Source organism: Stegodyphus dumicola, chromosome 3 (genome assembly GCF_044657685.1).
Source record: "Stegodyphus dumicola isolate Sdum_Otavi_A_Nest chromosome 3, ASM4465768v1".
Lineage (NCBI taxonomy): Eukaryota > Metazoa > Arthropoda > Arachnida > Araneae > Eresidae > Stegodyphus > Stegodyphus dumicola.
In genome coordinates this window covers 116007117-116022606 of record NC_140770.1, presented here as the reverse complement: position 1 = coordinate 116022606, position 15490 = coordinate 116007117, and the positions used below count along the sequence as shown (strand labels likewise).

Genomic DNA, 15490 nt, shown 5'->3' with positions numbered 1-15490 from the left:
TGGCTGCAATTAGAGAAGAAAGGGAACGAAAAGAAGAATGCGAAAGAGAAGAAAGAGAAAGAGAAAAGGAACGCGAAAGAGAAGAAAGAGAAAGAAGAGAAGAACGCGAAAGAGAAGAAAGAGAAAGAAGAGAAGAACCCGAAAGAGAAGAAAGAGAAAAGGAACGCGAAAGAGAAGAAAGAGAAAGAAGAGAAGAACGCGAAAGGGAAGAAAGAGAAAGAAGAGAAGAACGCGAAAGAGAAGAAAGGGAAAGAAAAGAAGAGCGTGAGAGAGAAGAGCGAATTAGAGCCTTTGAGCTACAGAAACTTCAGTTGGAAGCAATGGCTGCAACAGCACAGCCAGTAGAAACTACGCAGTTACCTGAGCAGCCTTTAAAAATCAGAATTCACGATGTCATGCCACGTTTCAACCCTAAAGAAGATGAAATAAGTTTATTTCTGGTGTTATTTGAGCGTCGAGCTAAAATAATGAATATACCTGCTGAAAATCAAGTGACTCAACTTATTTCATTGCTGCCTCCCGACATTGTTCAGCTTATTGCTAGAGAACCAGAAGAGGACCCGAAAAAGTATGAATATGCAAAACCTTTACTATTACGATTTAAATTAAGTGGGGAAAAATTTCAACAACTATTTAATAAACACCAAAAATCTACTGAAAGTACTTGGTATGATTTCTACTATGAATTAAAGAATTATTTAGAAGGATGGCTTAACGGATTAAACATTAAAACTTTTGAACAGCTAAAAGATCTCATGCTGGTTGATCAAATAAAAAAGCGTACCTCTCCTGATTTCAAAGAACATTTTATGGATCAATGGACAACCATCATTTCACCTACTGAAATAGTTAAGAAAAATTGAAGATTTTGAAGATGTGAGAAAAACAATAAAACCGAAATTTTAAAACGAGCATATCTTTAGAATTTCCGATACAGAGACTCACGCGCTGGAGATAAAAATGTTTTTTCTGCACAACGTTGCCATTGCTCGCTTTGAAATCCTTGAGTTTGTTAATCAAAAATTCGTCAAAGTTTTAAAAAATAGGAAATCGATCATAAAACAAATTTCAAATTTCAAATTTGGTCTTCCACATGCTCATATTCGTTGGAGGATTACGTTATTCAAAATTCGATGACTCTATGTACCGTTATTTTATCACAATACGACAAATGTACATACATTTATGCAGATTTTTCATTATTTAATTTCTTCAAATATAATGCAGGACTCTAACATTTTGTGGCAACAGTTTGAAAAGTGAACCGACATTTATGAGTCCGACGCAAAATGCCAAAACCAAACTAATAGTCCTTCGGGATTCAAATCCCTTTGGACTAAAAAAAAACGTAAACTTTAATTTATAAAAATATAAATTAAAGTTTATCTGGAGGTGGAAGAGGTTGTAATATCTTGTTATTTAATAAATAAGTATAATTATTGTTGAAGTGGTAACGACATATTTGTATCAAACCGTTACTCAGCAACGAGAGATATTGTTTAAAAAGATTAGTATTCTGAAGATTTTGCAGCTAGGAGTAGTATGAAATTTTGCCACTTAAGAATTTTCTTTAAATTATCTATTTCCGTAAAATAAAAATAAAATTTATGTTCTACTAAGAAGATTGTCTGTTTTGTAAATTACTGCAAAATAAATTACAGCGCTTTGTGTGATGTAGGTTCGATGACGTCATTCTTAACGATTGAATGTGCTAATTCGTTAGGGATTAAAAGAGAAAAAATATCTGTTACGGTTTCTGGATTAAATAACACGAGAATAAATATTAATTCTAAAGTATGTGCTTCTATTTCAAACGGTATTGACTTTGAAATGAGTTTAGAATTTTTGTGAGTGCCTAAAATCTCGGACTCCATGCCAATAAATAATATAGAAGTTCCGACTGAACATTTTCCTCCAAACATTAAATAAATGCTCATCCAAACTTTTATAAAAGAGGAAAAATTGAAGCATTATTAGGCGCAGAGGTGTTTTATCAGATCTTAAAATTCGTTCAAGTTGAAGTACCCAATTCAGAGCTAAGATTTCAAAATTATGTTTTTGACTTTATAGCCTCTGGAAGCATTTTAGGTTCAGAGACTGAAAATACGCGAGCAGTTCACTGTGGATTAATTAATAATTATAGTGATATAGAAAATGAAATTAAGAAATTTTGGCAACTTGAGTCTATAGGAATTAAAGATGATCCCAGTGAAAATGAGATAGATCAATCTTTAGAAACATATGAAAAAACTGTTCGTTTTAAAGATAAACGGTATGAGGTTCAATTACCATGGAAAAGAGATTAGGGAGAGCTCAATAATAACTTCATCGTTGCAAAAAAGCGACTTAATTTACTTATGCATAGACTTCAAAAAGATTCAAATCTTTATTTGGAGTATATTGAAACTTTAAAGAACTATGAAATTATAGAAAAAGTTAGATGTCCTAAGGAACCTGTTGATAAGTCTGTGTTCTATTTGCCACATCAACCAGTTTTTGGAGAGGAAAGTGCAACTACAAAAATGAGAATAGTATTTGATGCAAGTTCCAGCCATAACATTAAGCATTTAAGTCTAAATGATTGCTTGTGGTCAGGTCCAAGCCTAAATTCGAACATATACGACATTCTTGTTAATTTCAGATTAAACAAAGTCGCCTTTACTTCAGACATAGAGAAAGCGTTCCTACAAATTTTATTAGCCTGTAGGGTTTATATTTATTTTAACTAACAATTATTTTAAGTTTAAGTTACCTTTCCTGTCAAGCCTTTACTTTCCCCTAGAATTGCCAATGCTAGAGTATGTAAATTGTAGTAGAGCGCGCAGTATATTCAAATTTCGCGGAAGTAAGTTGCGTTTAAATAGAAGGGAAACGAGTTTGTAAGTGTGCTTCTTGAATCGCGAACGTGAAGGTTGCTAGGTAGAAATTTTAGAATCGCGCATGTCGGCCTGTGTGCCTATCTCGGCAGTTTTTGTTGGATCTCTCAACTGCTTAATTAATAAGCTCGCTGAATCTCAGCGGTATTGTAGAACGCGGTTAGGTTAGTTAAGATCTCAGAGCCTCGTGGATAGTGATCTCGTTATTTATTCATCTAGTCATTATTTTTTAGTTTTACATTCTGTTTCAGTTAAACCGCCGGTTCGGGTTAGTTTGTAAGCGTCAATTGGTTGCAGCTGTTGTTTTAAAAGTTGAATAAAAAGGGATTTAAACCCTTCTTACGTGTCTGTGTAAATTCAAACTTCGTAGCAGTCACTACCACAATTGCTGACAAGTTGGGCAGTCGCGCAACATTTCCGAATGAAATTTTAGGCATAGATCTTCTTGGTCCTTTTCCCCAGAGTGAGTTAAATAAAAATCGTTTTCTTTTAGTAATTGTAGATCATTTTTCAAAGTGGACAGAAATTGTTGCACTTAAACGCGCGTCAGCCAAAACAGTTGCAGATGCATTCTTACACAGGTACATTTTAAAATACGGTGCACCGATAAAAGTCATTAGCGATAACGGTACACAATTCGTTAGCCAAATTTTTGAAAACATTTGCTCTGGACTTGGCATACGCCATATCAAAATGGTTCCGTATAGACCACAGGCAAACATCGCAGAAAGAGTTAATAAAAATATTGTAAAAATAATTCGAAGCTATGTTAGCACACATCACAAGCGCTAGGATGGCTACATAAATGAGTTAGCTTATGCTTTAAAAACAGCAAATTGTGATACTCCAGCAGAATTATTTTTAGGACGTATGTTAATTACGCCATTAGATTAATTATTCTTTGTGCAAAAAAGGGAACAAGAATTCAAACAAAAAGATGTACAGAAACTTATTGATCAGGCGGTTAAAAGCTCGGATACGGCAAGAAATAGACAGAAACTTTACTATGATCGAAAACGCCGTGAAGCAGATTTTAAAGTAAGGGATAAAGTCTTAAAGCGGAAATTTTCTTTATCAAGTGCCCCAGACAATTTCACTGCAAAATTGGTTCCGAAATTTGAAGGCACCTATGTAATACAGGAAATCAAGGGAGCCGTATTGTACCTTAAGAACTAGAGAGGGGAAACCTGTAAAGCAAGTCCCGACCAGGTGAAAAAATATTATAATCAAAATGATTTCGAAATCCTTAAAAGTGCAGGAAATCAACGCCGCCTCTTAAAGAATCTTTGGTAGACAACAACAGGAAAAGACTAGGTACAACATCCCACAGCAGAAAATCTACGTCGAGGAAACGACTTCCAGGGCCAGATAGTAAGAAACAAACAAGGCAGCCGTTCATGAGAAGAAAGAGACGGCAAGAGGAACAAAAAGATTGGGACCAGCAGAAAAATTCAAGCAAGAATCCAGACCGGACGCCGCCAAGACCAGCCGTCCAGGGGCCAAGCGGAAAAGACAGGAACCCGAAGACAACCTCCTCAAAGGGCCGGCGTACAGAGGGCGAAAGAGGAGAGTGACCATGGAGGAAATTGGAAGAAATCAAAAAAGGAGGTTAACTTCCATGAATTCTGTAACTTGGGATCAATTCTGCCAGAAGAGGATGTCGGAATTCCAAGCATCGAAAAGTCAAAGATAAGTTAACATCTTCTATAAATTTTTCTTTTGTTCTGAAATGTTATGTGTAAATACGAAGTTCTATTTGTTGACGGAAGTCAATTTCTCTCGGTTGAGACTTAGTTTTGTTTTACTGTATTTAGCTAAAGCAAACCATTATTTTCTTCAAGTGTAATATCTAAGAACAAGCAGTTCATGTTGGTCGAAAGACTGGTTCTGTTGTGTTAAAGCCAAAATTTGGCCGAAGGTAAAATAGCTTCGTATTGTTGTATTAATGGAAGATTTAGTTTCAGTGCCGCCAGCTTGGCGAAGAAAGTGTGAAGTAAAATTTTATTTTCTCTTATTCATCTTATTGTAAATTGTAAAAATCATATGTATTAGAATTTTGTAAATATAGTTAAATACTTGAAAGTTATATAAAAGTAGAATTTAGTCTAGAAGCATAAAATTTTAGAGGCTAAAAGTAAATGCTCAAAACAAACGAGTTAAAACCTAAGTGTTAAACAGTAGATAAAATCATGCTCACATGCAAGCGAAAGCTTGCTTGTGAAAAGATGAATGAGGGGTAAATTAGAGTGAATGTAGTTTTTTTGTAGTTTTCTCCACCCACACTTGAATTTAAGAATGTTAAACATAGCTCATCGAGTTTCAGTAATTTTGAATAGGGTGTGTCATAATTGGTCGAATGAAGTCTAACAAACCATTGTGGTTAGGGGAAGTGTTGAAATACAAAAACATGAAGATTCCCGTTTGAAACCACACATGGTGGAGAACCAGGGTAAAGTTAAATTCATGTTTGAATATTTGAATGAATGTGAATTTAAGCAGTTAAATAAGGAAAAGAAAATGATCGAAAACGAAAATACTACCGAGTATTAAGAAAAAGTGTAAATCATAATGTATTTGGAATATACTGATTCCTTCCAGATGCTGGAAGGAAGAGAAAAAGATTGATTGATGAAGAGCAACAGCAGAGAGGATCCTGAAAGAAGATATTGTATTCTAATCGTCTACAAAAACTATTGTAAAATTTTGTTAGACAAACGTTTGTTTTACGTAAACGGGGCTCTTGAGTCTTAGGTTAGAATATGAAAACTTTTCAACAGGTCGTTTCTAGGACCTGCTTCCAAGTTTGCCAAATTCTGGCAGAGGCAAATGTAGGGTTTATATTTATTTTAACTAACATTTATTTTAAGTTATCTTTCCTGTCAAGCCTTTACTTTCCCCTAGAATTGCCAATGCTAGAGTATGTAAACTTTAGTAGAGCGCGCAGTATATTCAAATTTAGCGGAAGTTGAGTTTAAATAGAAGGGAAACGAGATTGTAAGTGTGCTTCTTGAATCTCGAACGTGAAGGTTGCTAGGTAGAAATTTTAGAACCGCGCGTGTCGGCGTTTGTGCCTATCTCGGCAGTTTTTGTTGGATCTCTCAACTGCTTAATTAGTAAGCTCGCTGAATCTCAGCGGTATTGTAGAACGCGGTTACGTGTTAAGATCTCAGAGCTTCGTGGATAGTGATCTCGTTATTTATTCATCTAGTCATTATTTTTTAGTTTTACATTCTGTTTCAGTTAAACCGCCGGGTCGGCGTAGTTTGTGAGCGTCAAGTGGACGCAGCTGTTGTTTTAAAAGTTGAATAAAAAGGGATTTAAACCCTTCTTACGTGTCTGTGTAAATTCAAACTTCCTAGCAGTCACTACCACAATTGCTGACAAGTTGGGGCCACACGACATTACAAGCCGAAAAGAAGAGATGCAGTTCGTTTTCTATGGGAAAAAAATGGTAATATTAAAGTTTACAGATTTAATCGTGTTCTTTTTGGTGGTTACGAGCAGTCCATTTCTTTTGACTGCTACTTTAAAAACTCACCTGAGAAAGCACTCTGGGGAATTCCCGACTACAACAGAATGCTTAGACCGCTGTTTGTATGTGAATGATTTTATTTCTGGAGCTGTCGGATGCTTTTGAGACCTCCACACAAGCTAAATCAATTATGAGCCAAGCTAGGATGGTGCTACGAAAATGGACTACGAATGACAATACATTGATGCAGTTTTGGACACGTGAAGGTTTCGATACGCAGCCACAAGTCAACGCTATTAAAGATTTGGGACTGTCGTTGAATCCTGCTGAAGATTGTCTGATATTGGGAAGGCAGAAACGAAAGTACCAAACAATTCCTGCTAAGTACAATTGGAAAAATTTTTGATCCGCTTGGGTTGCTTTCACCGTTTACTGTTCGGGCAAAGTTCATTCTACAAGTCTTATGGATGAAGAAAATTTCTTGAGATGAAAAAATAACTGTAGATCTACAAAAAAATATGGCTTCACTGGTGCTCCGAGATTCTTGAACATTCAGAGTTACGAGTTCCTAGAAACGTGCTCAATTTAAATACACAAGAGCCAACCGATATCTTAGAACTACACTGCTTCTGCGATGCTAGCCAAAAACTTTACGGTACTGCTATTTATGCAAAAGTTGTGAAGGATAATAACATCAAAGTGAATTTATTGGTTAGCAAGAGTCGAGTGACGCCACTAAGGAAAATCACTCTTCCGAGACTAGAATTACTCGGTGCTTTGCTTGTCGCCCGACTAGCGAGTAAAGTCAAGAAAACAGTGGATTTAAAAAAGCCCTCCTTAGTGTTCTTTTTTTAAACGGATTCAAAAATAACTCTCTATTGGATTAGAGGATCTATGAAATGATGGAAATCATTGTTGGCAATAGAGTTAACGAAATACAGAGTTTAAGTGATACCACTGCCTGGGCACACTGCCCTGGGAAGAAAATGCAGCTGACCTCCTCAGCAGGGAAGTCAGTGCCGACAGTTTATTGAACAGTGACGTTTGGTGGTATGGACCCCAATTTTTGAAAGAAAAGACTGATGTTTCGGTAGACAATAATGACATTCTAATTTCATTAGATGGCTTTTCTGATGAACTAAAGAAAACTGATGACTCTAATGATCATTCTCCTATTGCCTTTACTGTTTTAAATCATAGTTCTATAGTTGATGATATTCTTTCCTTGAGTAATAGTTATTTAACTATTGTTCATGTTATGTGCTATGTATTTAGATTTATCAATAATGTTAGAAATGAAAAGCTTCCAGGTCACCTTACATTTAGCGAGTTGAGAAGAGCGGAACTCTATTTATTTAGGTCAATCCAACAAGGTGAGTTTGTGGATGAAATAAAACATCTTGAGATAAGTGCCTCAGTGCCCAGCAACAGCAAAGTAAAATCTTTAAACTGTTATTTAGATAAAGACAATGTTCTAAGGGTTGGAGGTAGACTGAAACATTCTGACCTCTGTACATATGAAAAAAATCCAATTTTTCTGCTAGATAAGCATCCATTAACTTTAATAATTATGAGATATTATCATTTAAAGTATTTTCATGTTGGTTCAAATGCATTATTGCATCATGTTCGACGTAAATTTTGGGTCTTAAATGGCATAAATGTTTGTCGTAAAGTTGGTTTTCAATGTATAACTTGTTTTAAAATTAAACCTGTTTTTGAGAGCCAGATAATGGTTGATCTGCCCAAAGAACGAGTAACACCTTCTTACCCATTTAGTAATCTTGGAACTGATTTTTGTGGACCATTCCACATTAAATTTAAAACTCAGCGTAAGGGAAAACTGAACAAAGTGTATGTGTGCATATTTGTATGCTTAAGCACCAAAGCCATCCATTTAGATTTTATCTCTGATCTTACTTCAGATGCCTTTATAGCTTGTTTGAAGCGATTTTTTAGTCACAGGGGTAAATGTGCAAAATTATTCAGTCAATGCAAAGAATTATGTGGGTGCAAGCATTGAGCTCAAAAAACTGCATAAATTGGTTAAACACCCAGATGAAACACTGACTAAATACCTGCTAAGTGAAAACATTGAGTGGAGGTTTATCCCTCTTAAATCACCAAACTTCGGCGGCCTTTGGGAAGCCGGGGTGAAATCTTTTAAGTTTCATTTGAAACGAATTATTTGTAATGCTCAGCTGTTTCTTGAAGAATTTCTCACTGTAATTCTAGAAATTGAAAGCGTATTAAATTCTAGACCCCTTACTCCCTTATCATCATAGTTTGATAATTTTGAAACCTTGTCCCCTGGACATTTTCTCATAGGGAGGCCTTTAACTTCAATAGCTGAACCGCAACTTATTGAGATACTAGAAACTAGGCTCTCAAAATGGCAAAAAATAACAAAATATAGTCAACAAATTTGGAAGAGAGACTATTTAAATAACCTTCAACAACGTAGTAAATGGATATTTGCTAAAGATAATGTTAAGGTGGGTTCGCTTGTATTACTCGTAGTTAAGGATGAGCATATGCCCAGTACAAAACGGTTAACAGGTAGAATTGCAGAAATAATTCTTGGAAAAGATAAAAAGGTTCGAGTGATTAACACAGTATTACCAGGTTGTAAAATGTTAAAAAGAAATGTCCGAGGTAATTGCTAGGTAGAAATTTTAGAACCGCGCGTGTCGGCGTTTGTGCCTATCTCGGCAGTTTTTGTTGGATCTCTCAACTGCTTAATTAGTAAGCTCGCTGAATCTCAGCGGTATTGTAGAACGCGGTTACGTGTTAAGATCTCAGAGCTTCGTGGATAGTGATCTCGTTATTTATTCATCTAGTCATTATTTTTTAGTTTTACATTCTGTTTCAGTTAAACCGCCGGGTCGGCGTAGTTTGTGAGCGTCAAGTGGACGCAGCTGTTGTTTTAAAAGTTGAATAAAAAGGGATTTAAACCCTTCTTACGTGTCTGTGTAAATTCAAACTTCCTAGCAGTCACTACCACAATTGCTGACAAGTTGGGGCCACACGACATTACAAGCCGAAAAGAAGAGATGCAGTTCGTTTTCTATGGGAAAAAAATGGTAATATTAAAGTTTACAGATTTAATCGTGTTCTTTTTGGTGGTTACGAGCAGTCCATTTCTTTTGACTGCTACTTTAAAAACTCACCTGAGAAAGCACTCTGGGGAATTCCCGACTACAACAGAATGCTTAGACCGCTGTTTGTATGTGAATGATTTTATTTCTGGAGCTGTCGGATGCTTTTGAGACCTCCACACAAGCTAAATCAATTATGAGCCAAGCTAGGATGGTGCTACGAAAATGGACTACGAATGACAATACATTGATGCAGTTTTGGACACGTGAAGGTTTCGATACGCAGCCACAAGTCAACGCTATTAAAGATTTGGGACTGTCGTTGAATCCTGCTGAAGATTGTCTGATATTGGGAAGGCAGAAACGAAAGTACCAAACAATTCCTGCTAAGTACAATTGGAAAAATTTTTGATCCGCTTGGGTTGCTTTCACCGTTTACTGTTCGGGCAAAGTTCATTCTACAAGTCTTATGGATGAAGAAAATTTCTTGAGATGAAAAAATAACTGTAGATCTACAAAAAAATATGGCTTCACTGGTGCTCCGAGATTCTTGAACATTCAGAGTTACGAGTTCCTAGAAACGTGCTCAATTTAAATACACAAGAGCCAACCGATATCTTAGAACTACACTGCTTCTGCGATGCTAGCCAAAAACTTTACGGTACTGCTATTTATGCAAAAGTTGTGAAGGATAATAACATCAAAGTGAATTTATTGGTTAGCAAGAGTCGAGTGACGCCACTAAGGAAAATCACTCTTCCGAGACTAGAATTACTCGGTGCTTTGCTTGTCGCCCGACTAGCGAGTAAAGTCAAGAAAACAGTGGATTTAAAAAAGCCCTCCTTAGTGTTCTTTTTTTAAACGGATTCAAAAATAACTCTCTATTGGATTAGAGGATCTATGAAATGATGGAAATCATTGTTGGCAATAGAGTTAACGAAATACAGAGTTTAAGTGATACCACTGCCTGGGCACACTGCCCTGGGAAGAAAATGCAGCTGACCTCCTCAGCAGGGAAGTCAGTGCCGACAGTTTATTGAACAGTGACGTTTGGTGGTATGGACCCCAATTTTTGAAAGAAAAGACTGATGTTTCGGTAGACAATAATGACATTCTAATTTCATTAGATGGCTTTTCTGATGAACTAAAGAAAACTGATGACTCTAATGATCATTCTCCTATTGCCTTTACTGTTTTAAATCATAGTTCTATAGTTGATGATATTCTTTCCTTGAGTAATAGTTATTTAACTATTGTTCATGTTATGTGCTATGTATTTAGATTTATCAATAATGTTAGAAATGAAAAGCTTCCAGGTCACCTTACATTTAGCGAGTTGAGAAGAGCGGAACTCTATTTATTTAGGTCAATCCAACAAGGTGAGTTTGTGGATGAAATAAAACATCTTGAGATAAGTGCCTCAGTGCCCAGCAACAGCAAAGTAAAATCTTTAAACTGTTATTTAGATAAAGACAATGTTCTAAGGGTTGGAGGTAGACTGAAACATTCTGACCTCTGTACATATGAAAAAAATCCAATTTTTCTGCTAGATAAGCATCCATTAACTTTAATAATTATGAGATATTATCATTTAAAGTATTTTCATGTTGGTTCAAATGCATTATTGCATCATGTTCGACGTAAATTTTGGGTCTTAAATGGCATAAATGTTTGTCGTAAAGTTGGTTTTCAATGTATAACTTGTTTTAAAATTAAACCTGTTTTTGAGAGCCAGATAATGGTTGATCTGCCCAAAGAACGAGTAACACCTTCTTACCCATTTAGTAATCTTGGAACTGATTTTTGTGGACCATTCCACATTAAATTTAAAACTCAGCGTAAGGGAAAACTGAACAAAGTGTATGTGTGCATATTTGTATGCTTAAGCACCAAAGCCATCCATTTAGATTTTATCTCTGATCTTACTTCAGATGCCTTTATAGCTTGTTTGAAGCGATTTTTTAGTCACAGGGGTAAATGTGCAAAATTATTCAGTCAATGCAAAGAATTATGTGGGTGCAAGCATTGAGCTCAAAAAACTGCATAAATTGGTTAAACACCCAGATGAAACACTGACTAAATACCTGCTAAGTGAAAACATTGAGTGGAGGTTTATCCCTCTTAAATCACCAAACTTCGGCGGCCTTTGGGAAGCCGGGGTGAAATCTTTTAAGTTTCATTTGAAACGAATTATTTGTAATGCTCAGCTGTTTCTTGAAGAATTTCTCACTGTAATTCTAGAAATTGAAAGCGTATTAAATTCTAGACCCCTTACTCCCTTATCATCATAGTTTGATAATTTTGAAACCTTGTCCCCTGGACATTTTCTCATAGGGAGGCCTTTAACTTCAATAGCTGAACCGCAACTTATTGAGATACTAGAAACTAGGCTCTCAAAATGGCAAAAAATAACAAAATATAGTCAACAAATTTGGAAGAGAGACTATTTAAATAACCTTCAACAACGTAGTAAATGGATATTTGCTAAAGATAATGTTAAGGTGGGTTCGCTTGTATTACTCGTAGTTAAGGATGAGCATATGCCCAGTACAAAACGGTTAACAGGTAGAATTGCAGAAATAATTCTTGGAAAAGATAAAAAGGTTCGAGTGATTAACACAGTATTACCAGGTTGTAAAATGTTAAAAAGAAATGTCCGAGACATTTGTGTTCTTCCTGTGAATTTTAATTAGATTTATGTATTGTAATGTGCTTCTTTATAGTGTTTACATTGCATTTATTATTAAATGTTGTATTTTAAAATTTAACCATTGTATTGCTATTGCTTACAATTGTTTGATATTATATTGTGCTTTAAAACAGTTTATACTAATTGTAATATTATTTTGAAACCCGTAAGGTTTCAAGGTCGGGTGTATGTTCAGTAGTGATTAAGAGTGCTGACAGGAGGCGCTGCGAGCGCGTTATACTCTCGACCTACGTAATTGAGTATTCTTTCCTTTTGTGTACTTGCTGTAACAGATCTTATACATTTGTGATTAAGAATTTAAAATGTTTTGTAGCCAGATCGCTCTTTTACAACAACAAAATCTCTATCTCTACATATAATAAAGGTTAGGTTATGTAATTACGGCAAAGCCTCGAGGGCTATCTGCCTAAGAGGAGGGATGCCTTCGTGGAGGACTTTCTAAGGGAAACTGGCTCGTATACACGTTACACATGGGGAAAACCACGAAAACACCATGCAGCCAGCCCGTTCGCGGGATTCGAACCTCGGACCAAACTACCAGTGTTCAGCGACTTTACCGCTCGGCCGCTGGTGGGCTCTACATGTAATAAAAGAAAGAGTATGTCTGTGTTTGTGTGTGTCTTTCGTTCGCGGTGTGCGTAAGCTAATTGACCCACGGCTACGAAATTTGGTAAATAGATGCATCTAGACAAGAGCCAATGCACCTCGAAGCGATTTTTTCGAAATTCCAATTCCAATTTTTTTTTATTTTATGTTTTGTGAAGAAATCGCGTCATTTTGAGACATAATGGGCTATAGGAAAGCCAGATTTTACTCTACACACTCCATTTTCACATCGTCATGAAACGTAGGCACTTAGCTATTTTACGAACTTAAAATAAATTTCGTGTTTCAATAAATCGATTAAATACGAATTTATTTAACAAAGGGAGCTTAACACCTTTTCAACGGGATTTTTTCTAAAAATCCCGTTTATGTTTAAAAATGTACATTTTATTTTTCTTTGATTTTTGGACACGTTAAACTTTTATCCTTGCGACTGCTTATACAAAAAGAATTTTGGAAAAATGATAATATTTTGCATTTTAAAAAAATTTTTGAAATGAAGCTTCCGAGTACACTTATCACATCTCACATCTTTACAAATGTGATTTTGGCAACAATTTTCCTTTCTTATTGTGGTTGATAGATTTTTGATGAAATCGCATCATTTTGAATAGTTTCATTCTTTTAGAAATATGGGTTTGGCAACAATTTTTCATCGTATTTCTTATATCACTGTTTTTAAGAGATTGGCATATTTCATTGTCATTTTTTTATATATATAATACATTTTTGTTGATTTTTTTTATAAAGTTGTTCTGTAGAGTAAAATTGTGCGCGGAAATTTTAGTTTTTTTGAGTTTCTTTTATGTTATTTTTTGCTTATTTCACTGTTTGTAAAATACTGAAAAGTTTTGAATGATTTTTTATCTTCAATGGAAAGTTGGTTAATTTTTTTATTAGGATAATTAATATTTGTATTAAGAGATATAGCTTATTTCATTGTAATTTTTTTCTCTTGAAAATATAAGATAAAATATCATTAATTATATTTTGCTTTTCAGAATTATTTTTTTTTTTATTCTTTTATGTTATTTATTGCTCATTTCACTGTTTTTAAGATATTGAAAAGTTTTGAGTGATTTCTTTAGGAAGCAAAGTTTATAACCTCCTTTATACCATTTGAGTTCTTAAGACTTTGCAAAGGGAAGTTGGTTAATTTATTTATCAGGATAATGAATATTTGTATTAAGGGATATTGCTTATTTCATTGTAATTTTGTTATACGTAATAACTTTTTTTATGAAATTGTTTTGCAGAGTAAAATTCTACGCAGTTTTTAAATTTAACGTTTGGTGTTCTCTTCAGCCATTTTTCCGGTACATTTAAAAGCCAGACGAAGGCTGGCAGCGAAGCTGCTAGTGATTAATAGATACATAATAAAGTAAATATCTTTGTGATGATAATCTTTGTTATTAAATACAAAGTCAACCAGCTCCTGAGTACAGTTCATTTATCTTTTAAGGAAGCCAACAAATCTTTGGTTATAAAAGATACTAAGAATAAGTAAATTAGAAAGTAAATGTTTTGCCAAATAAATTATACAAATACATAACTTTTTATCTTTTTCAGAGGAGCCGATGAACCATATATAAGGCAGTTTTTTCCAAATGCTGAATTCGAGGGGATCAAAGACGCAGCTCATAGTGTACATATAGATTGTTCTCGGGAATTCACAGAAGCTGTTTTGAAATTCCTTTCCCGAACTCAAAGTGGAATAAGAATCGAAAGCTGAACTTTTGTTGTACAAAGGAAACATTATCTTGTGCTTCTGTGCCCAGAACTGCCTTGTAGAAGTTTGTATAGCCGATTTCTTTATGCAATAAATATGTTCTAATGTGACGTTAAATTCTTTAATATAATTTAAAAATATAAGCAGCTTTCCTTTTTTAGGGAAGTCTTTCATTTACAACACTTGTTGAAAATTATAAGGCATGAAATATGGAGTATTCACTACCAAGTGACAGTTAAGTGCACCGTTCCTTGAGTTTCATAAGATCTTCATTCTCTGCATTTCTACACTTTCTTTCTATTGCTTTTGTACCTGACGTTTTTATGTTTATATCTTGGTTTACTGCCTGCATACTAAAATAAACTAAGTTTGGCATCAGATGAAATAAGTTTAAAAATTTTTCTAACTGTTTTACTAAAAATGACCCTTACAGATCAATAATTCGGTTAGGCGGAGAACTGCTCATAATGCCATTAGAGCTATACGGGTATCAAAATCCAAATTCCCATGAAACCCAGTAGACGTAATTCATAAACCAGTATGCCAAATTCTCCTACAAATTCACAAGCAAGAGATTGAGTATCAAGTAGCCAAAATTCTCATAAAAATCAGTATAGGTGAAACACATGAACTACTATGGTATCATTAAACTAGGTCGCTGTAGAAACCAGTATATTAAATAGTGTATTTTAAAAGAAGTGGAATGACGAGAAATATTCTTATCTAGTTTTCAAATTCATAATAAAATATAGAACTGCTTACGGGAATTTCATAGCAGCTCTATGATTCGGCCTAACAGCTGCCTCTTTTTTGAATCATGTAATAACCCAAATCGGTAACGGATACTTAACTGACGACCATTTAGTTGGCGAGACACTTGACCGATAGGACCTTTGGCCGACAAGGACAGTTAGTTAACAGGTACATTTACCCGACAGGATAGTTAGCTAACACAGACATTTAGCAGATAGGACATTTAAGTTTCCAAATGTCCGCTCT

General features: G+C 35.0%; 1 protein-coding gene across 1 annotated transcript in view; it reads left to right on the top strand.

Annotated features, from left to right (window-relative positions):
- LOC118185780 (sn-1-specific diacylglycerol lipase ABHD11-like) overlaps positions 1 to 14601 on the top strand; it is a 61148-nt gene extending 46547 nt beyond the window's left edge. Inside the window, exon 6 of the mRNA XM_085812359.1 lies at positions 14332 to 14601. Within this exon, the coding sequence (XP_085668485.1) occupies positions 14332 to 14494 (163 nt within the window). The 3' untranslated portion in view covers positions 14495 to 14601. The remainder of the gene's footprint in view (positions 1 to 14331) is intronic.
- The last annotated feature ends 889 nt before the right edge of the window (positions 14602 to 15490 follow it).